General features: G+C 56.4%; 1 protein-coding gene across 15 annotated transcripts in view; it reads left to right on the top strand.

Annotated features, from left to right (window-relative positions):
• Nucleotides 1-22,071, top strand: part of KDM2B (lysine demethylase 2B) — a 158,146-nt gene that overhangs the window by 129,765 nt on the left and 6,310 nt on the right. For 7 of the 15 annotated variants that reach the window (XR_011385264.2, XM_070066159.2, XM_089323083.1 and 4 more), the window contains 10 exons: nt 8,223-8,447; nt 13,653-13,796; nt 14,850-14,936; nt 15,065-15,334; nt 15,518-15,631; nt 16,208-16,246; nt 16,384-17,057; nt 18,445-18,608; nt 18,691-18,852; nt 19,574-19,792. Coding sequence is in view for 13 of the 15 variants with exons in the window: in XM_070066159.2 (XP_069922260.1) it covers nt 8,223-8,447; nt 13,653-13,796; nt 14,850-14,936; nt 15,065-15,334; nt 15,518-15,631; nt 16,208-16,246; nt 16,384-17,057; nt 18,445-18,608; nt 18,691-18,852; nt 19,574-19,792 (2,098 nt within the window). In the remaining 2 variants the exon portion in view is untranslated. Of the gene's footprint in view, nt 1-5,864; nt 6,009-8,222; nt 8,448-13,652; nt 13,797-14,849; nt 14,937-15,064; nt 15,335-15,517; nt 15,632-16,207; nt 16,247-16,383; nt 17,058-18,444; nt 18,609-18,690; nt 18,853-19,573; nt 19,793-22,071 lie in introns of those variants that run through there. The other 8 variants (XR_016227101.1, XM_017349530.4, XM_017349532.4 and 5 more) reach the window with 2 other exon arrangements.

Here is a 22,071-nt window from a genome sequence, read left to right on the forward strand (position 1 = left end):
GGACAATGTGGGCCGCCGGGCCTCGCCGTCGGGCGGGCCTGCCGGGCGCGGGCCACGGCCCGCGGGCAAGTTGCGGGCGGCCGCGGGGCGCACGGCGCCCTCGCCCGCGGCCCACACGCGCACCGGGAGCACCGGGAGCCGCGGGCGCGACGCCTCCTTCCTTTTCTGTTCGCAAAGTTGCGCCGGGACCCTCGGCCTCCGGGCTGGCAGACGCCCGCGGCCCGTGGGCCCGACGGCCCGAGCTTTTGTCTGGGCGCCGCGCGCTGGCCGCCCGCCGCCGGCCGTGGGCAGACGGAGACAGGAAGGGGTGCGAGCCGCGGCCGGCGCGGGCCATCCGGAACCCGGGCGAGCGCGCCCGGGAGGCGGCGCGGAGGAAGCCGTGACCCCGGATGGCAGGGCTTGGCCTCGGTTGGATTTAGCAGGAGAGGGACCCCTCTGGGGACCCGGGGGGCCGAAATCCGTGTGTAAAACAAAGCCCTGGGTGTGTTTACGGCGTGAACGCACTCCGGGCAGGTTCGCGTGGAGGAGCGGAGGAGGAAAGTTGGGGTTTTACCGGCTGTGACCTGCAGGATAACTAACGTTCGTAGCGCGGCGCGGGCCAGGTGGACCTGTCGGGGGAGCTCGCGGTGGGCCGGGTTGTGTTACCGCGTGGGCGCTGGGCGGGCTGCGGACGGGAGATGCTTATTTATAATCCCGGTGCGTCTCCTCAGTGGAATAAGATGTTTAGGAATGTGGGAGCCGAAATGTGGGAACTTTCTCCCCCACCCCAGCAGGCGTAATTGAGGAAGTGGGGTACATGCGCAGTTCCCGTCGCCTCGCAGGCATCACTAAGTGGTTTTGGTTGACAGAGACGTTGCGTCTCTGCTGTTCCTCAGTTTCGAGGCACATTTTTTCAGACGCGTCCCCTCGGCTGCCTGAATCCCCTGGTCTTTCGGATTCGGTCGACCCAGGGCCCGTTCAAGGGGCGTTGGCTTGGAACTCAAGTCAGAGCGGAGTGCGGATGGCTCTGGAGTCCTGGGTACTTCGTCCACACCTCAGCTGCTGGTTTGAAGCTTGGGTCTGCCCAGTCCTGCGAAGGGTTGTCATTTGCAGGACAGCGGGATGTCCACTGGGTGTTGGTGCTCCCTGGCACCTGGGCCCCGCTGTTCCGGGCTTGAGGTCCCCGTTACCTGGGCTTTGTTCGATGCCTGTGGTAGGCGCCATCTTTGACACTGCAGGGACAAGGCTTAGATGTCTGTGGGTTTAACGCCACGTTTTTGGGTTCTGCCACTCCTGAGAGCGACTTCTGCAGAGGCGGGACCTGTGCTGCCTGTAGCCAGGTCTTTTTCCTCCTGGTTGGGCAGCCCAGTTGCAGCACCTGTGCAGTGCTAGCAGCTGAAGTTCTCTGGAGGTTGAAATGTTCACATTAAGGAGATTTTCTTTTTTTCCCCACTCAGGTGCATTGAGGGAGATGACAGCTAAACCCAGCCCCATTGTCCCAGTAGAGAAGTTGGGTGTCAGCTCAGGTACCCTGTGAGCTCCGCCCCCTCTGCCTCTCATCCCTGCCACCCCTGGTCTCCTCAGCCCAAGGATTTCTTGGGCCTGAGTGGAGTGGCTTCCTCCGAAGACCTCGAGGCAACTGGGGCTGGGGACTGGAAGCTCAGGCTGGCGGGAGCTAAGCCTGGCTCTTCTCTGAGCCCCATCCGTGCAGAGTGGGAAAGAAAGGCCCTTCTGAGGAGGGAGGTACAAGTCAGAGTGTGGATGTGCAGGTCTGCTTGCCCACCTGTGGCTGGAAGGACCCCAAGGATGAGGCCCCCACTGGGGAGTTCCTGCAGTTCACCCTGCAGCTGGGCGGAGCCCCCACCTCCACCTCCGCCCTCCTCAAGAGCTTTTGACTATTCTGCTTTAAAGGTCTGTGCACCTCGCAGCGCCCCCTGGATGCGGCCCTGGGCCCACAGGACAGCAGTGAGAGGGGGAGGTGTGGGCAGGGGAACTGTGCTGGTTCCTCACTGGTCTGCACCCTTGCCTGGGATTTTATTTGCTTCTTCAGTCTAGAAGGTGCCAGAAACTTCTTAAGCTTTGCTTTCCAGTTTGGGGGGGTGCCTCTTAAAGGAGCACTGTTAGCGAGAAGACTTCTTGGTCTACCTCAGTGGGGAATCCCTGAAGTGAAAATATGCCCTACTTTTTTTTTTATCCAATGTCTGCAGTTTATTATTGAAAATAATAATCGTCATTAGAAAGTTAGAAAGTCAGAAACTAATGTGGTCACGACCATTGTGTTACCCACCACGGTTTATTAAGTGGTGAAGTTTTTGTTGTTGTTGTTGTTTTTAAAGACTTACTTCATTTATTTGAAAGAGAGAGAGAGAGAGATCTTCCATCCGCTGGTTCACAACCCAAATGGCTGCAACAGCTGGAGCTGCGCCGATCCGCAGCCAGGAGCTTCTTGTGGGTCTCCCACGTGGGTGCAGGAGCCTAAGGACATGGGCCACCTCTGCTGCTTTCCCAGGCACATGAGCAGGGAGCTGGATTGGAAGTGGAGCAGCCAGGACTAAACACTGATGCCCATATGGAATGGCGCTGCTGCAGGCCAGGGCTTTAACCAGTCGCGCCACAGTGCCGGCCCCCAAGTGGCAACGTTTTAACACGGGGGACCCCTCATCCTTCCTGAAAATACACACAGTTTTGTGACTTGTGCCCATGTGCCCTTGGGGCATCCTTAGCTTTCCGCTCTTTTTCGAGCCCTCCATCCCCTGGGCACCATGCTCCTGCCCTAGGTGCATAAAGAAACCAGAGCCCTCCCTTGAGTCCCTGGGTGTGTTCAGGGGCCGGGCCCCTGGTAAAATCTAGGTTTTTATGCTGGAAGATGTGGGGACAGACACCATGTTGAGAGCCACGGCTGCACCAGGAAGTGGAATGCCACAGCGGTGTGGCTGCCCTGTGGGGCCACGGGCCAGTGTGCTGTGTAAGGGGTGCTTACAACCTGCAACTGCCTCCATTGTCAGAATGCACAGCCATGCCTCGCTGTCTGTCTGACTTCTCTTGACATTTGGGACTCTGGCCCTCTGACCCCCTGCTGTCCCACCTCCCCAGCTGTCCTCAACGGGCGGTGCTCTGCAGCCTGCCCTGGAATGTTCTCCACGTTGGGCCAAAGGCTATTGTCCACTCCGTCCTTTCCTCCTGACAAGCTCGTGGACTTCACTAGCTCTTACACCTATGTGGTGTTGAGTCCCAGTTGTGGATCTCAGCTCTGGTCTCGCTTGCTAGCTGGACACCTTCCTTGGATGTCCCCTGGGTCCCCTAAATCCCACACAGCAGAATCACTGTTTTCATTCCTCTCCTAAGCCCACTCCACCGCTCAAGGCAGAACCTTGGCATCTTCCAAGATTCTTCCTGCCTGCGCCTCCATGTCCAGTCTCACTCAGCTCTTCTGCTGCTCGGTCTGCCTTCAAAACATCCGAAATCTCCTCCTCCCTGCCGTCCCCTCTGTTGCTGCTGCTCCTGCCTTCATGATCTCCAGCTGATCTCCCTTTCTTGTCTTGCACACTGCCCAAAAAATAGGTACTCGCTACTCCGCTGCAGGAACACAGTCCTGTTGCTCCCGCCTGTGAGGGCAGGGGCAGGCTCTGCCGCCTCAGAGCTGTTTCCCGCAGCCACAGGGAGCTAGTTCCTTGTATGTGTCATGGAGTTTCCCATATTTCTCTCTTACTCCTGCTTTTGCCTAGAGTATCTACTGCCTAGCCCCATCCCTACCCTTGGCCTGTAGGTCGTCTGTCCCCCCTCTACGGCTACCTTAATTACCAACTCCTGTGTCACGTCCTGTGCTTCCAGCCAGCTCTCTGGGGTCAGCACTCCTGGGTCCATCGCCTGGGTTCACGTCTTAGCTTTCTCATTGGTTAGCAGTACGACTAGGGGCAAATGATGGGGTGGCACCAGGCCTCAGCTTCCTCATTTGCAAGTGGAAATGGTAGTAATTCCTACCTCACAGATTGCTGATAGAAACATTGAAAAGACTGATCAGCACTTCAGTCGAAGTTGGCTTGTGATATCCCCACGTTGCACTGTGTTCTCCTGCCTTTGAGAGCAGGGAGCACAGCTTACTCAGCCCTGTCGTCTCCGCGCTGAGCCCTGAAGCCACGCACTTCACAGCCAGGAAGCCTGAGAGTGGGCAGGTGGCTGGGTGACTGTGTGAACAGGAGGGTTGATGAATGAGTCTCCAGTGCACGTTCCTACTCCTAGCTGCTGACGTCCAGGGTTTTGGTTTGTTTTGGATATGTTTGCTGGCCATTTGTTAAATGTCTTTGAGAAATACTCATTTGTCTCTTTTGCTTATTTTTAACTTGGCATATTTGTCTTTTTATTGTTGAATTGTAAAATTATATGTTCTGGATTCTAACCTCTTATTAGATAAATGATCTTTCAGGTAATTTCCCATTCTGTGAGCTTTTTCACCTTAGCGTGTCCTTTGAAGCACAAAAGTTTTTGATTTTGGTGAGGTCTGATTTACCTTTTGCCACTTGTGATTCTGATTTCATATCTAAGGAGCTGTTGCCCAATCCAGCCTCATGGATGCTTACGCCGTGTTTTCTTTAAGGGCTTATGGCTCAGTGTTGAGGTTGCTGATCCAGTTTTTAGTGACTCTATGGTGTGAGGCAGGGGGTCTGCTTCATTCTCCTGGGTATGGATGTGTGTCTGCAGCAGCACCATGTGTTGCAAAGACCGCTCCTGACTGCACTGTCTTGGCACTCTTACTAAAAATTCATGGGTCAAAAATAAGAGTTTATTTCTGGACTTCTGTAGTCCAGTGATTCCTATGTTTGTCTTTAAGTCAGTACTACCCTGTCTTGTTTGCTGTAGCTTTTAGTAAGTTTTGAAATCAGGAAGTGTGAGTCTTCTACTTTGTTTTCTTGAATCTTTTTTTTTTTTTTTTTTTTTTTTTTTTTAAGATTTATTTATTTTATTTGAAAGGCAGAGTTACAGAGAGGCAGAAGGGGAGAGAGGTCTTCCATCTGCTGATTTACTTCCAGATGGCCACAATGGCCGCAGCTTCTTCCAGGTCTCCCACATGAGTACAGGGACCCAAGGACTTGGGTCATCTTCTACTGCTTTCCCAGGCCATAGCAGAGAGCTGGATCAGAAGTGGAGCATCCGGGACTCAAACCAGCATCCATATGGGATGCTGGTACTGCAGGCAGCATTTTACCTGCTACGCCACAGTGCCGGCCTGTTTTCTTGAAATTTTTTGGGTCCCTTTCGTTTCCCCCACAAATTCCATAATCAGTATGCCAATTTCTGGAAGATAGCCAGTGGGATTTTGATTGGGGTTGCATGGGATCTGTAGCTAACTTTAGGGAGTATAGCTGTTCTAACTACATTAAAGGTTACATTCCATGAACACAGGATGGCTTTCCATTGATTTAGGCTCATCCAAGTTGTTTTAATTCCCAATATTTTCAAAATGATGGATTGAGGAGGTGGTACCCATGAATTTCCGGAAGATGTTGTCTGGTGGACGAAAAGAACTTAGGAAATGTTGGTGGATGAATGAATGAATGTGCTAATGTCTCCTGTAAGATGCTTCGAGTTGCTGATAGGGAGAAGCTGTGTGCACGTGTGTTCCAGATTCCCTCACCTTTCGTGTAAGGAGCTGAGCGTGTGACTCCTGGGCTGATAAAATCAACAAGTGGCCCTGGGGTTGGAATGGACGTCTGAAGCTGCATCATTCCCTTTGCTGAAGGCAGGAGTGGGATCGAGTGGAGTTTAGAATCAGCGTTTGTAACTTTGGGTAGTGCTTGAAAGATGCTAGAGCATCATGGCGAAGCGTGAGGGCTGTGTCTAATAAGCAGGCCTTCCTTGTTACTCTTTTTGTCCCCTCTGGGTCACCATTCTCTGTGATTCTACCATTCCTGATTGGTTCTTCATGGTCCTGGTAGGGCTCTTTTCACAGAACCCTCTGAAGTCTCTCTCACCTGTGGATTTTCCTCGGGATGCTGCCCTTGCAGGATGCCGTAGCTGCCCTCAGGGTGCAGGTAGATTTGTTTTCTGTAGGTTGGAAAAGCGTTCCTTTGGGTGGAGACAAATATTTACTTATTTGAAAGGTGGAGTTACAGAGAGAAGGGGAGAGAGATCTATCGATCGACTGATCAGTCAATCAGTCTTCCCTCTGCTGGTTCACTCCCCAAATGGCCACAATGGCTAGGGCTGTGCTAGGCCAAAGCCAGGAGCTTCTTCCAAGTCTCCCACGTGGGTGCAGGAGCCCAGGGACTTGGGCCATCTTGCGCTGCTTTCCCAAGTGCATTAGTAGAGAGCTGGATTGGGAAGTGGGGCAGCTGCAACTCAAACCAGTGCCCATATGGGATGGGCACCCGTTGCGGGCCACAGTGTTCTCTGCCAGCCCTAGAACATGACGGGAAGGAGTGCTTGCTTCACGGTGACAGATGAGCTTTGCGATTGGGCCAGACTGGCCAGCTGTTTACTTCCCTGACACGGTCATGGGGCCAGCAAGGCCAGTGGGACTCACTGGCTGTTGACACCCGATGCTCCTGCAGGCTCCTGGCATTTCTTCTGTTGCTCACCAGAGAGTCAGTCTTTGGAGTCTCCAGCCCCAGCGGGCTGGGTTTGAGCCCTTAGCTTCTGGTGGTGTCCTGGAGGTGGTCTGTGCACTGTCCCTGTGCACCTGACTCGAGACAGGCTGCCTGTGTCTCAGGCGTTTGAGGAATCAGTAGCAGCAGGGTGCATACGCTTTATGAGGGCTGGGATGAGAGGAGGAGCTTCCAGAGCCCCTCTGCTCCCCTGTTGGCACTCTTCACGCTGCATGTGCTGAGGCACAGACCGTGGCGTTTCTGGCAGCCTCTGTGAGCCTCTTGCCCTGTGATGCATGTGTACCCACTGTCGCCTGTAGGGTCAGAGCACAGTGGAGTCTACACCGCCTCTGCTGTCCCTGTGACCTTGGGCAGGCACTTAACCTCTAGTGTCCTCGTCTGCAGGGTTATTATTAAGAGAATTAGGCAATAAATGTGAAGTGATGAGCATAGCACCTGGTCACAGTGCTCAGAGAACACCTGCCATGATTCCCACTTTTTTTTTTAAGATTTATTTATTTATTTGAAAGGTAGAGTTATTGAGAGAGAGAGAGAGAGAGAGAGAGGTTTAACATCTGCTGGTTCACTCCCCAAATGGCCTCAATGGCTGGAGCTGTGCCAATCTGATCCCATGCAGGCACAGGGGCCCAGAGACTTGGGCCATCTTCTACTGCTTTCCCGGGCCACAGCAGAGAGCTGGACTGGAAGAGGAGCAACCGGGACAGAATCCGGCGTCCCAACTGGGACTAGAACCTGGGGTGCCGGCGCTGCAGGTGGAGGATTAACCTAGTGAGCCGAGGCGCTGGCCCCTGGTGTTCTCTTAACCCAAGCCCTGCCCTGACCTGTGGTGACAGCCTCCTTTACCAACTTGTAGGAAGGACGACATGAGAACAGACGTTTGCGATCGGGGGCTGTGATGGGGCCGGGGCGGTCATGGGCTGTGATGGGGCCGGGGCGGTGAGGACCATGGACAGGGAGGGCTTCCAGAAGGAAGCTGTGTGTGTACGGCCTGCAGGATGCGTAGCTTGGCCAAATGGTGTGGGCTGGGGGCATTCCCAGCAGAGGGAACAGAGGCCGACTGTGTGGCCCTGAGTAGCCTTTCTGGGGAGACACAGCCTGGCCACAAGAAGGAGGAAGCCAGGGCCAGTTCTGCACTGAGGGGTCTGGCGCCAGGTGTGCTGCCTCAGAGACGGGGTGCCCGTGGTAGCAGTTTTCTAGAGCTGCCTGGAGAGGAAGGGGTCCCTGGGTTCTGGAAGCCAGGAGTCCAGACAAGATGAGGTCTGGCAGAGCCGTGTTCCCCTGCAGGTCCCTGGGAAGGACCCTTCCTCCCTCCCCCAGCTTCTGACGTTTGCCAGCAGCCGTGGCGTTTCTTGGCTTGCAGACTCCTGTCACGGGGTCTTCTTCTCCCTGTGTGAGTGTGTGTGTCTCTGTGTGCAGGTTTTGTCCCTCAGAGGATAGTAGAATTGGATCAGGGTTCACCTGAATGACCTCACTGAACCTGACTACCTCCCTCAAGCCCCTGACTCCAAATAAGGCCATGTTCAGAGCACTGGGCCGTAGGACTTACATGAGCTTCCTGGGGCCACGGGTCAGTCTGCAACACCCTCTCCTGGGTCAGGCCACCCTGCACTTCTTTCTCACCCGCCCTGTCTTCTCCTGCAGAACCGGGCAGTGGGTCGGCCCAAGGGCAAGCTGGGCCCGGCCTCCGCGGTGAAGTTGGCCGCCAACCGGACGACTGCAGGAGCTCGCCGGCGCCGGACGCGATGCCGCAAGTGCGAGGCCTGCCTGCGGACCGAGTGTGGAGAGTGTCACTTCTGCAAGGACATGAAGAAGTTCGGGGGCCCCGGGCGGATGAAGCAGAGCTGCATCATGCGGCAGTGCATAGCGGTGAGCACAGCTGGCCACGGTCCCTCCGTGAGAGGTGCTCCCTGCGGGAGGAAAGCGGCTCAGCCCGTGCTGGCGTCAGGCCCCCTTGCCGGGCCTGGGGCCGCTCAGCCGTGTTTCAGGCTCTGGCTTCTTTGTGGGCTGGTGATCGCGTGCCTCCTTCCTTCCTGGCTGGCTGGGTACTTTGAAGTCTCTGCTCAGCGCAGCCTGTCCTGTCGGTGATCCCGTTGCCATCACCTCTGATCCAGTTCACGATGATGCCAGGCCCTTCCTTCCTTCCTGTCTCACTTTCAAGAGTCAGAGGTTGGGGTGGAAGGTCAGTGCCCCCCGCCCAGAGGAGTGATTTATGATGTTGAAGAGCTGAGCCCCAGAGAGCCTGGCTGGCCCCTCCCCGCGTCTCCTGCAGTGGCCTGAGGCTGTGGGGCTATAGGACAGGGCAGTGGGAGCAGACCCCTCCCACCCACACACCCACACACTCACACACTCCCCTTCTCCTGGGTGCCACTCCCAGTAGTCCTCCCTGTGGGAGTGGCCATCTCCCTGCCCCCTGGAAAAGCCAGCCCAGCTGGAGCGACGGATTCCCTCGGCCTGGTGAGCTCATCCTCAGGCCCACCATAGCGTGGGGCGAATCCCCGAGGCCCTCACCCCTCTCCCTCCACACGGCCTGTTTGTAGTGCTTGTTTTTTGAATCGTGGTCAAAAACCACATGATGCAAAATTTACCTTTAAAAAAAAAAAGATTTATTTATTGATTTAAAAAGCAGAGTTACAGAGAGGCACAGGCAGAGAGAGTGGGAGAGCTCCTCCCTCCTGCTTACTCCCCAGATGGCTTCGATGGCCGGAGCTGTGCCGATCCAAATCCAGGAGCTTCTTCCAGGTCTCCCACAGGGGTGCAGGGCCCCAAGAACCTGAGCCGTCTTCTGCTGTCCCAGGCCACAGCAGAGAGCTGGATGGGAAGTGGAGCAGCTGGTACTCAAACCAGTGCCCATATGGGATGCTGGTACTGCAGGTGGTGGCTTTACCCGCCATGCAACCGTGCTGGCTCCACAAATTTCCCTTCTTAACCACGTTTAAGTGGTGCAATAGCGCGAGCCTCCTGATGTCCGTCTGAACGTTCGTCTTAGGAGACTGACACTCTGTCCCCACTGAGCAGCCCTCCTCTTCCCTTCCTCCATTTCCAGCAGCTCCGTTCCTTTTTTTTTAAATATTTATTTATTTGAAAGAGTTACAGAGAGCGAGAGAGAGATGGAGATCTTCCATCTGCTGGTTTACTCCCCAAATGGCTGTAACAGCTGGAACTGCACCAATCCGAAGCCAGGAGCCAGGAGCTTCTTCCAGGTCTCCCACGTTGGTACAGGGGCCCAAGGAGTTGGGCATCTTCCACTGCTTTCCCAGGCCGTATCAGGGAGCTAGATCAGAACTGGAGCAGCTGGGACTTGAACCGGCGCCCATATGGTTTACTGGCACTGCAGGCAGCAGCTTTACCCACGAAGCCACAGCACCGGCCCTCTACTTTGTTTCTAAATGCTTACAACTCTCTGACCCTTGTACCTGTGAGTCACCCAAGGTTCATCTGTATCATGGCATTGTCGGTACTGTGTTCCTTTTCATGGGTGAATAGTACTCCATCTCCTGTGTACGTGTGTCCTGTTTTCTTTGTCCATTCCTCTCCTGATGGACATTTCGATTGTTCCGGTGGTGGTGGTATTGAGCATCTTTTCTTATTCTCGCTGGCCACCTGTGTATCTCCTTTGCAGAGATGTGTGTTTCTAGTCCTTTGCCCATTTCCTAATTGGAAGCTTATGCTTTTTTATTCAGTTGTAACAGTTTCTCCCCCCACCCCACATGAAATGTGCAGTATGTACATATTTTCTCCCATCCTGTGAACTGTCTTTTCATTCTGTTCTTTAATTTTGCTGCCTGTGTTTTCAATTATTATCTGAAACCCAGGACATCTGAAAAGATTTCAGGGGCTCTGTGAGCCCCAGAGCATCGGTACAGACTCTGCCTGTGTGCACGTGCGTCTGCACGTGTGTTCCACGTCCTGCCCACCTGCAGCCCACACAGGCCCCCTTGCTGCCTGCCGCTGCCCTCCTCCCTTGATCAGAGTCTCTCATGCTCCCACCCTCCCTGTCCCGATCTGCAGGAGCTTCACTCCCCCCTCCCCGTCCTGCCAGAGACCCTCTGACCACCAGGAGCTGTCACCCGCCTGGCACCCCCAGCACTGGTGGCCACCCCAGACACCTGGCTTGCTCCCCTGCTCAAAACACCCTTCGGCCTCCTTTTGGTTCACCTTGGGGCCCCTCTGCCTGTCCCGCCCCTGGCCTCTGAGCCCTCCTGAAATTGGCCCCTGCTGCCTTTCTCTGTGTCTCCCCTGGGGGTCTGATGCCTGGAGGGGAGCAGCTGGCTTCTCATTCGCTGTCCCTAGTACTTTATTTCAGGCTTAGCAAATGTGTGTTAGGTGTTTGTGGAATGAATGAGAACTGTTTTACCTTCAGCGTTCGGTGTGTTTCAATTCCGGTATTTGTGCCAATCTATCCAGACTCCTGCACTCCTCAAGGGTCTGTATGCCGCCTTATCCTCTGCCTCCCAGAGCCTGTGTTGGCGCTGGGAGTGGGGTGCAGTCAGGCCAAGCACTCCCTAACTTTACTTAGATGGGTTATTCATTCATATGTCCTGTGTTAGCAATTAAAACGGAGAAATTTTTACAAAATTTTTTTTGTAAAGATTTATTTATTTGAAAATCAGAGCGGAGAGGCAGAGAGAGAGAGAAGTCTTACATCTGCTGGTTCACTCTCCAGATGGCCGCAACGGCTTGAGTTGCGCCAATCTAAAGCCAGGAGCCTGGAGCTTCTTCCAGGTCTTCCCATGCGGGTTCAGGAGCTCAAGGACTTGGGCCATCTTGTACTGCCTTTCCAGGCCATAGCAGAGAGCTGGATAGGAAGTGGAGCAGCCAGGACATGAACCAGCACCCATATGGGATGCCAGCACTGCAGGCGACAGCTTTAGCTACTCTGCCACAGTGCCAGCCCCACAAAAATGTTTTAAGTCCATTTAAGAATAGTAGTAACTCCATTGTATGATAGCAGAAAAACATTTTTTATGAAAAATAGCTACATTGTCCAAAACAGAAACAATTAAGATTGTCGTCGTTCTGTGCTTTTGTGAATCTCTTGTGTCTGGCTCACTAGAAGAGATCTGGCTTTTCCTAGCTGCTTCCATTCATCTGTCCTGCTGTGTTGGTCCTGATGAGGTGTGAGGACAGCCTGGCCCCACGGGAGGCAGTGCCTTCCCTGTTAGTTGCAACGTGGAATCTGAAACTGTATCGATGGCTCTCCCTGCCGTTACATTAGCAATCCTGTCTTGCCTTTGAGTAGCTCCTTTACTTGATGTGATTTTGCAACATCTTGCTTGATCATTTGGGAAGTATTGGCTCACTGGGTTAGGCAGGTTTTCCAAATACTGGCACGTGCTATTACATGGTCTGTATATCTTGTTAAAATCCATGTGTATATCACCACCAGTCTTGTCAGAAAAGCCTTTAAGGATGGAGAAAGCCATCTAGTTTGTGGTGGCTCATGGAAGTTTTTCAAAATTCTGACTTTCATCTGAAAATTCAAATTCTGTCATTTGTAACCAGTGCTGCCAGTCAGCCTTCTCCGAGACAGGTGAGCTTCTTTCGTCTTCAAGAACATGGGTCAGTGCCCAGACTCTTTCAGTCTTTCAAGAAGCAGTGGTGTCTGTGGAGAAGGCGGCCAGGGGAGCGTGCAGCCTGAGTGCTTTTCCTCCCCGGCTGTATCCTGGGTGTGCAGGCAGAAGCCTCGTGTGCTGCTTCCTGTCTTGTCACACACGGTGTGGAGAGCACGTGAGCCTGGAGGTTGAGCTCTTCATAAAGTTCATTTTTAATGCCTCTGTGGCCACCACTAGTCCAGCGACTCCTGAGACAGCATGGGGCCATGATGGTGCCAAGGAACCAGTCATCTCACAGCTCCAGCACAGTGTAAATGGTGGCTGTGTTCCTGTTCTGAAGACAGTTTTGTTTTGCCTTTTTTGAAAGATTTATTTATTTATTTATTTATTTTGAAAGCGTTAGAGGGAGAGACAGAAAGATCTTCTATCTGTAGGTTCATTTCTCAAATGGCTGCATCAGCCAGCAGTGGGCCAGGCTGAAGCCACGAGCTCGTTCCAGGTCTCCTACATGGGTGGCAGGGACCCAAACACTTGGGCCATCTTATGCTGCTTTTCCCAGGCCATTAGCAGGGAGTTGGATCAGAAGTAGAATATTGGGGGCCGGTGCCACAGCTCAATAGGCTAATCCTCCGCCTTGCGGCACCGGCACACTGGGTTCTAGTCCCGGTTGGGGCGCCGGATTCTGTCCCAGTTGCCCCTCTTCCAGGCCAGCCCTCTGCTGTGGCCAGGGAGTGCAGTGGAGGATGGCCCAGGTGCTTGGGCCTTGCACCCCATGGGAGACCAGGAGAAGCACCTGGCTCCTGCCTTCGGATAGGCGCGGTGTGCCGGCTGCAGTGCGCCAGCTGTGGCGGCCATTGGAGGGTGAACCAACGGCAAAGGAAGACCTTTCTCTCTCTCTCTCTCTCACTGTCCACTTTGCCTGTCAAAATAAATAAATAAAACCATCATTTAAAAAAAAAAAAAAAAAAGAAGTAGAATATTGGGGGCAAGAACCAGCACCCGTATGGGATGCCAGCATTGTAGGCGGCAGCTTTGCCTGCGATACCATGGCGCCCACCCTGAAGACACTTTTGTCCTTCCTTGCAAAGTCTCGGGGACCTTGGAGTCCTTGGACTGCACTTTGATGCCCACCAGTAAAGCACAGCCTTGGCTCCACGTCGGTCTGGGCCTGACTGACGCCTCACTTCCTTCAGTTCTTTTCCAAATATAAGGCCTTCCCTGACCTCATATTTAAGATTAGCTCCCCTTCCCCCTGGCCCTGGCCCTCCTCGCCTTACCTTTCCTGGTTCTCTAGTTCAGGACGGCCTGGAGTCTAACTTGTCTTGCTCAGTGTCCTGTTCCTCGTGTTGAGGACAGTAGTACCTGGCACTGGGAGCTGGTGGCCTGGTAAGAATCTGAGTGGAGTGCCTGGGCCCATTTCCTGGTGTCTCCCAGCCAGCCCAGGCTTGTTGCCCTTGACCTGGCCCCCGGGACCAGTTCTTGCTCCTTGCTGACTGATCCTGTTCTCCCCGCCCTTCAGCCAGTGCTGCCCCATACCGCTGTGTGCCTTGTATGTGGCGAGGCGGGGAAGGAGGACACGGTGGAGGAGGAAGAAGGCAAGTTCAACCTCATGCTCATGGAGTGCTCCATTTGCAACGAGATCATCCACCCTGGATGCCTTAAGGTGAGCAGCCCCTGGGGCTCTGCTTGTGCCGCCGAGTAGCCCACCGCAGGGCCTCCAGTAAAAGCAGAGGGGTGAGGCTGCCAGACCCCCAGGCAGTGTGGTAAATTCCTGGAAGCCCCTGAGCCTGTCAGTTGCTGAGCCCTGGGAGGAGAGGTCGGGAGCAGCTCATGCCTCCCCTGCCTCTTGGAGGAACTGAACACCACCACCCCCTGCTGCCCCTCACCACCCTGACGGCTCAGACTGTGGAGGCCTCCCCGTGTCTCAGCAGGCGGAAGACGTGGGCTACAGGTCCCATCTGGGCCCTAGAAGAGACTCGAGGCGGCGCCCTGGCTCCTGTCTTTTGGGACAACAAGGCCTAGCCAGGGAGGGCCAGTGGTTGCCGTCTCTGCCTTCATGTCCAGAGCAGGGCTGCCTTCTCCCAGTGACCCGTGTGCTGTGCCTGCCTGCCACGGGCAGCTGGTTCCCTTCTGAAAAGAAGAGGGAACTCTGGGCTGGCACATGCCTTCTGTCCCAAGAGAATGTGGTCAGGTCACGGGTGTCTCACAGAGACCCCCTGGGCCTGCCCAGGGTGAAGCTTTAGCTCTGCGGGCCACCACTTGCCCCTGGTGGTGACCATGGGTGTCTGCTTTGACCCTTACTCCTCTGTCACCCATGCGCACAGACACACCGCTGGGACCCCCTTCAGCCCTTCCATTGTGATTGGTTACTCCCCCCACACACACACACACCCAGCTCAGGCGCTCCCTGAGCCACGCAGCTGGCTCCCAGGACTTGTGCAGCCACGTACAGGGTCCTCCTGTGTGCTGGACCCTGAGCTGGGAGCCCCTGACTTGTAGAGTGGACAAGGGTGCCAGCCCGTGGGGATCACTCAGCCAGTCGGAAGCAGAAAGGTCCACATATGAACCTGGCCTGAATCCGGAGCCGTCCCCATCAAGCAGCTCTGGACAGCGGCATTCAGGGCAGAGGTGGCACCGGGGTGAGGGTGGAGTGCTCCAGGTGTGGCCACCTCTCAGGCCCTCCCCTGCTGACCGAGTCCCTGTGTGTCCTTCCCAGATTAAGGAGTCAGAGGGTGTGGTCAACGACGAGCTTCCCAACTGCTGGGAGTGTCCGAAGTGTAACCACGCCGGCAAGACCGGGAAAGTGAGTGCCGGCCTCCAGGCCCCCGGTCAGTGGGAGTGGGGTGGGCCTGGGCCTCCTCAGGCTGGCGGGGTGCGGCAGGAAGGGCAAGTTCCAAGATATACAGTTGGTTTGTTCCTTCTCCCTTTTTGGCCTACAAGCAAAAGCGTGGCCCTGGCTTTAAGTACGCATCCAACCTGCCCGGCTCCCTGCTCAAGGAGCAGAAGATGAACCGGGACAACAAGGAAGGGCAGGAGCCTGCCAAGCGGAGGAGTGAATGTGAGGAGGCGCCCCGGCGCAGGTCGGACGAGCACCCCAAGAAGGTGCCCCCAGACGGTATCCTGCGCCGGAAGTCGGACGACGTGCACCTGAGGAGGAAGCGGAAGTATGAGAAGCCCCAGGAGCTGAGTGCGCGAAAGCGAGTACGGAGGGGCTTGGGCGGGGGGCTGGGTCCGGCTGGTCCCAGGTGCGGCGGGGGGGAGGTGTGGCATGGGCAGCAGGTCCTGGCCTCCTGCCGCCCTGGGTAGTAGCTCACCTGAGTCCTGAGAGCCTGGCCCAGAAGAAAGGGGAAACCAGCGAGTCACTCCTCCTCCCACACCCCTTAGGCCTCGACGCTTCAGACGTCGCCCGGTTCCTCCTCTCACCTCTCGCCGAGGCCCCCTCTCGGCAGCAGCCTCAGCCCTTGGTGGAGATCCAGTCTCACTTACTTCCAGCAGCAGGTGCGCCCATGCCCCACCCTCTCGAGGCCTGGGGCCTTGAGAGTCCCGCCCCACGGGTCCCGCAGCCAGTTGCCAGACTCCCTGTGGCTCGGGCCCAGGTCTTCAGCGCATTCTGGCGCGCTGCCCGCCCCAGGCAGCGCTCTGTGACAGAGTGTTGCCTGGTTGGGAACAAAGCTGAGACTGCCTCTGGGAAGTCCAGGGAACCTCCCAGGATCCTGGGGGCCCTGCTAACGCCTACTGGCCTTGCTGTCACCAGCCACAAGGTGGCGCCTAGAGTCTTGTCAAAGCTCTGGCCCGGGCTCCCAGAGCCCAAGTGCCATGAATGCGGGGAGCGGGAGGAGGTGGGAAAGGAGGTGGCTTGAGTGGGACGACAGCCGTCCTCTGCTGCGTCCAGCTTCTTCCCTGAAAGCAGAGGCAGGGCCCACCGTCTGGCAGTCAGAGGTGTGGGGGCGCCTCCCTCCCTCCCCTGCTCTGGTCTTGTGGGGAGGGGTGGGGAGGTGAGGGGTGTTGGGTAAGGAGGGGACCAAGTTCCACGGCCCTGGGAGCAAGCTCTGCCTCCTTTCTTTCCTCTCACAGCTAAAACCTGGCAAAGAAGATAAGCTTTTCAGGAAAAAGGTACCGTGCGCTCTCCCTCCTGGGCCGTCAGAGCTGCAGGAAGTGCCCTGGCCCACAGCCCTTGGCAGAGTTGGGGGCTTTGGGTGGGCACTGGCCGAGGTCCCGGGCTGACCTGCACTCCCCCCTCCCCTTGACAGCGGAGGTCCTGGAAGAACACGGAGGACCGGATGGCTAGCAAGCCCCTGCGGCGCTTCAAGCAGGAACCAGAGGACGATCTGCCCGAGGCGCCCCCTAAGACCAGGGAGAGTGACCACTCGCGCTCCAGCTCCCCCACGGCCGGGCCCAGCACGGAGGCGGCCGAGGGCCCAGAGGAGAAGAAGAAGGTGAAGATGCGCCGGAAACGGCGGCTCCCCAACAAGGAGCTGAGCAAGGAGCTGAGCAAGGAGCTGAACCACGAGATCCAGAAGACGGAGAGCAGCCTGGCCCACGAGAACCACCAGCCCATCAAGTCGGAGCCGGAGAGCGAGCACGAGGAGCCCAAGCGGCCCCTGGGTCTCTGCGAGCGCCCCCACCGCTTCAGCAAAGGGCTCAATGGCGCCCCCCGGGAGCTGCGGCACCCGCTGGGGTCTGGCCTGCGCAGCCCGCCCCGCGTCATCTCCCGGCCCCCACCCTCAGTGTCCCCGCCCAAGTGCATCCAGATGGAGCGCCACGTGATCCGGCCGCCCCCCATCAGCCCCCCGCCCGACTCACTGCCCCTGGATGATGGGGCGGCCCATGTCATGCACAGGGAGGTGTGGATGGCCGTCTTCAGCTACCTCAGCCACCAAGACTTATGTGTGTGCATGCGGGTCTGCAGGACCTGGAACCGCTGGTAAGGGGCTGCCGACACCAGAGCTCCCAGCCAGGCTCGGGCTGCCAGGGCGCCCTGCGGTCCCTGTGCCCCACTTGAGTCGGGATGCTGGGGTGCCCTGTGGTCCCTGTGCCCCACTTGAGTCGGGCTGCCGGGGTGCCCTGCGGTCCCTGTGCCCCACTTGGGTTGGGCTACTGGGGTGCCCTGCGGTCCCTGTGCCCCACTTGGGTTGGGCTACTGGGGTGCCCTGCGGTCCCTGTGCCCCACTTGGGTTGGGCTGCCGGGGCACCCTGCGGTCCCTGTGTCCCACTTGGGTTGGGCTGCCGGGGCACCCTGCGGTCCCTGTGTCCCACTTGAGTTGGGCTACTGGGGTGCCCTGCGGTCCCTGTGCCCCACTTGGGTTGGGCTACTGGGGTGCCCTGCGGTCCCTGTGCCCCACTTGGGTTGGGCTGCCGGGGCACCCTGCGGTCCCTGTGCCCCACTTGAGTCTGGCTGCCGGGGTGCCCTGCGGTCCCTGTGCCCCACTTGAGTCTGGCTGCCGGGGTGCCCTGCGGTCCCTGTGCCCCACTTGAGCTGCTCGCTGTGGTCTTTCCTTCTAAGCCCCAGTTCTGCCTGATCCTCCTGTAAGGAGTTCAGGTGGCTGTGGCAGTCCTGTCAGTCGGGCTTGTTAGAGAGCTGGTGCCTGTTTGCTGTCCTGATTTAGCTCCCTGGAAGGTGAAGTAAGTACTGGTGGAGTCCTTGTCTTTTTTTAAGAGAGAGACAGAAAATCTTCAGTCTGCTGGTTCACTCCCCAAATGTCTGCAACAGCCAAGGCTGAGCCAGGCTGAAGCCAGAAGCCTGGAACTCCATCCAGGTCTCCTGTGTGGGTGGCAGGAACCAAGGCGCTTGGGCCATCATCTGCTGCCTCCATGTTAGCAGGAAGCTAGAATCAGAAGTGGAGCCAGACGCAGAGCTGGGCACTCTGCCGTGGGACGCATGCGTCCTAAGCAGCCAGCTTAAGCTGCTGTGCCGCCGCATCCAGCCTCGAGTCCTTGTCTTGAAGGCGTTAGCCCGAGTGAGGAGCAGAGGCGCCAGTACTGCCTTTAGTACAGCTGGAGACTGGCCGCTTTCTGGCCCTGGTCAAGTTGCTTACCCTCATGTGTGAATGGGCGTGACTCCTGCCCCATGACCGTTGTACAGAGGTGTGGCCCACAGAGGGCAGCGGAGAGCCTACAATTAATTCCTGATGGAGAGTAGGTGCCAGCATGTCCTACTGGGAGCAGAGATGCCCGCATGTGGCGGGACGGGGGCTAAACAGAAGCATCCAGAGAGCGGAGTTAAGGCGCTTCCCTGAGGTTGGTAGGTGGAGGCAAGTTCCCGCTGCGCAGGGGCTACCTCTGACCTGTCCCCTGCTGGGCCTGGCCCCTAGGTGCTGCGATAAGCGGTTGTGGACCCGCATTGACCTGAACCACTGCAAGTCCATCACGCCCCTGATGCTGAGTGGCATCATCCGGCGACAGCCCGTCTCCCTCGACCTCAGCTGGACCAATATCTCCAAGAAGCAGCTAAGCTGGCTCATCAACCGGTTGCCTGGTGAGCCCCGGGACAGGGCCCCCAGTGTGCAGTCGCGGTGGTGGAGCGTGTCACCTAACCTGCACCCCGTCTGTACCCCCAGGGCTCCGAGACTTGGTGCTGTCAGGCTGCTCGTGGGTCGCGGTCTCAGCCCTCTGTAGTTCCAGTTGTCCACTGCTCCGGACCCTGGATGTCCAGTGGGTAGAAGGACTAAAGGATGCCCAGATGCGGGATCTCCTGTCCCCACCCACAGATAACAGGCCAGGTAAATCACCTGTTGGGCCACACGGGGGGTCCTGTTGGCGAGCGTTTGAACCACAGACTCCACAGCCTTTGTGGCTCCTTGGCCTCAGCTCTGTGCTGGGGAGCTGGGGACGAACGCAAGCTGTAGTCTTGGCGCAGACGTGGAGGCTCCTTTGCCCACGCCAAGACTCCATTCTGTGGGTCTTAGCGAGCATCTGACTGCTGCTCTGCTGACTCTTGTCTCCAAGCCTGTGCAGGCGTGGGTTGCTGTGGCTGGACAGGGGCTGGCAGGGTGGTGCCTCCTGGCTTAGGTGCCTGAGGGGGCGGGAGGCTGGACCGTCTGCGCCAGTCGGCTGAATGTTGCTGGCTGCGGTGTGGGCCGTTTCCAGATCTGGTTTTTTCAAGAGAACCCAGAAATTGATTTTTTTGTTCCTTTTAAAAAAATCTTTATTTTTATTTTTATCTGAGTGAGAGGAGGAGAGAGGGAGGTATCTTCCCTCTGCTGGTTCACTCCCCAAATGCTCACCACAGCCGGATTTAGGCCAGGCAGAAGCCAGGAGCTGGGAACTCCAGCTGGGGCTCTAGGGGCTGGCAGGGACCCTGTACTTGAAGAAATGCAGACTGTGCTGTGGAATCTTCAAACGCTGCAGTTGTGATCTTGGGGGGTGAGCACTTTACGGCTCAGTGAAATCCAAGTGCATTTGGGAGCCTTGACAGTTTGCCTCCTGCTTCCTGCCCCCCAGGTCAGATGGACAATCGGAGCAAGCTCCGGAACATCGTGGAGCTGCGCCTGGCAGGCCTGGACATTACAGACGCATCCTTGCGGCTTATCATCCGCCACATGCCCCTGCTCTCCAAGCTGCACCTCAGTTACTGTAATCACGTCACTGACCAGTCTATCAACCTGCTCACTGCTGTCGGCACCACCACCCGAGACTCCTTAACCGAGATCAACTTGTCAGGTGAAGTGGGGCCTCCACAGATCTGCCCGGCACCTTGTGGGGTGGGCTGGGAACCTCACAGTTGTCATGAACTGTTTGTGTGTGCCTGCTAGTACCCAGAATGCTAGGTGCTAGAACATAGCAGTGGACAAGCCACACAGCCTTGAGAAGATGTACCTTCAATGAGCTAATATCACAATGGTAATAACGGCTACAAAAAACAGGGCTGGCGGCCATGAGGGCACCCTGAAAGGTGGTGGCCAACCAGCGCATGACCGCCAGAGAGGAGCTAATTTCTCTTTCCACTGTTGCCACATACGTGTTCCCTCGTGACCCTGTCATCAGAGAACCTGTTGTTGGAGAGAAAAAGAAAACTCTGTTACCTTGTCTGAAACAGATGCCACTTCCTGACAGAACAGGGGTCAGCTCAGGACCTGGGGCTTGGGCTGGACAGCAGGGCGACAACAGCACCTCTCCCCGCTCTTTGGGCAGTTTGGTCAGATTTCCTGGATACCAAAGGTAGCTCTCCCCACCCCGTACCCTCAGATAGCCCAAGTCCTGTGGTCCAGTTAGGATGTTGCACCTTATCAGGGTCCAAACAGCCAAAGCTGTTTGCCTCCCAGTGTGTCCGTGGTCATGGCTGACAAGCCATCCTCTGGACCACTTGGACCACGCCCCACCATGGAGGATGGCAGGTGTGGACGGTGTCAGACCAGTGTGTCCGTAGGAGGCTGCTCCTTGGCTCGGAAAGTGTCGCCAGCAGGGATTCTCCCGGCTCAGTGCTGAGTGCGGGCTCAAACTGGGGGCAGAGCTGCGCGTGGGAGAAAGGCCCAGCAGGTGTCTCAAGTGCATGGCTTAGTTCAGGTCACTCCTCGTTTGGCCCTGGTTGTCATGGGTGTGTAGCAGAGTTCTCAGCGTACATCCCCTCCCCTGCAGTGCAGGGTGTGTATGGGGCGGGCGGGAGAGAACTGTGTTTTGCCTTTTGTTTTTCCGCCACAATGCATTGGAAGCCTCCTGTCATCTTAGTACCTAGAGATCTCTGCTCTCTGTTGAGTTGTGAAGTACGAAGGGACTTGAAAAAGTTGGTGGGAAACTGGGAATTAAAATATATAAGCCAAGAAACAGAGTTCCCTCCCATTGGCGTGACTGCTTGCGTTGATGGTTAAGTCTGTGCCGTAAGACAGTGGCGGTTGGCACGTTCCAGGACGCTTGCCCGCTGAGACTGCAGTGCCGCCGACCGAGTGTCGGCCCAGCAACGGTGCTCGCCTGGGCCACTTCTTGCCTTTCCCATCTCCACCTGAGGCAGCGCCCGGATACTCTTGAGTGCCTCCAGTGTTCGCCCCCATTTATGTGGCTATCTCTTATTAATTTCTTCCATTCAGACATAAAATTCATGGGAAACATGGAATTAAAGTTTATTTGTGGAGCCAGCATTGTGTTTCCAGTTGGGGAGTGAACAGCGGATGCAAGATCTCTTCCTCGCTCGCTCTAACTATCCCTTTAAAAATAAAAAAAGAGATTTATTTACTTGAAAGAGTTACACAGAGAAGGAGAGGCAGAGAGAGGGAGGGAGGGAGGGAGGGAGGTCTGTCAGTCTTCCAGTCTTCCATCTGCTGGTTCACTCCCCAGTTGGCTGCAATGGCCAATCCAAAGCCAGGAGCTTCTGCCAGGTCTCCCACGCGAGTGCAGGGACCCAAGCACTTGGGCCATCTTCTACGGCTCTCCCAGGCCTCAGCAGAGAGCTGGATTGGAAGTGGAGCAGCCGGGTCTCAAACTGGCGCCCATATGGGATGCCGGCACTGCAGGATGCAGCTTTACCCGCTATGCCTCAGCGCCGGCCCCATCTAACTCTCCCTTTCAAATCAATAAAATCTTTCACCAAAAAAAGTTTGGTGCAAAAAAGTTTCAAAAACCCATGACTAATTTTCCAAAATATGTATTTTCCCACCAACTTACTGTGTATAAACTTGCCATCTTTTTTGCATCTCCCCCTCTTTCCAATTTTTTTTTTTTTTTTTTTTTTTTGGACAGGCAGAGTGGACAGTGAGAGAGAGAGACAGAGAGAAAGGTCTTCCTTTGCCGTTGGTTCACCCTCCAATGGCCGCCGCGCTGCGGCCGGCGCACCGCGCTGATCCGATGGCAGGAGCCAGGAGCCAGGTGCTTTTCCTGGTCTCCCATGGGGTGCAGGGCCCAAGCACCTGGGCCATCCTCCACTGCACTCCCTGGCCACAGCAGAGGGCTGGCCTGGAAGAGGGGCAACCGGGACAGAATCCGGCACCCCGACCGGGACTAGAACCCGG

This window comes from Oryctolagus cuniculus, chromosome 21, assembly GCF_051225735.1.
Source record: "Oryctolagus cuniculus isolate XC-2025 breed Fujian yellow rabbit chromosome 21, ASM5122573v1, whole genome shotgun sequence".
Taxonomy (NCBI): domain Eukaryota; kingdom Metazoa; phylum Chordata; class Mammalia; order Lagomorpha; family Leporidae; genus Oryctolagus; species Oryctolagus cuniculus.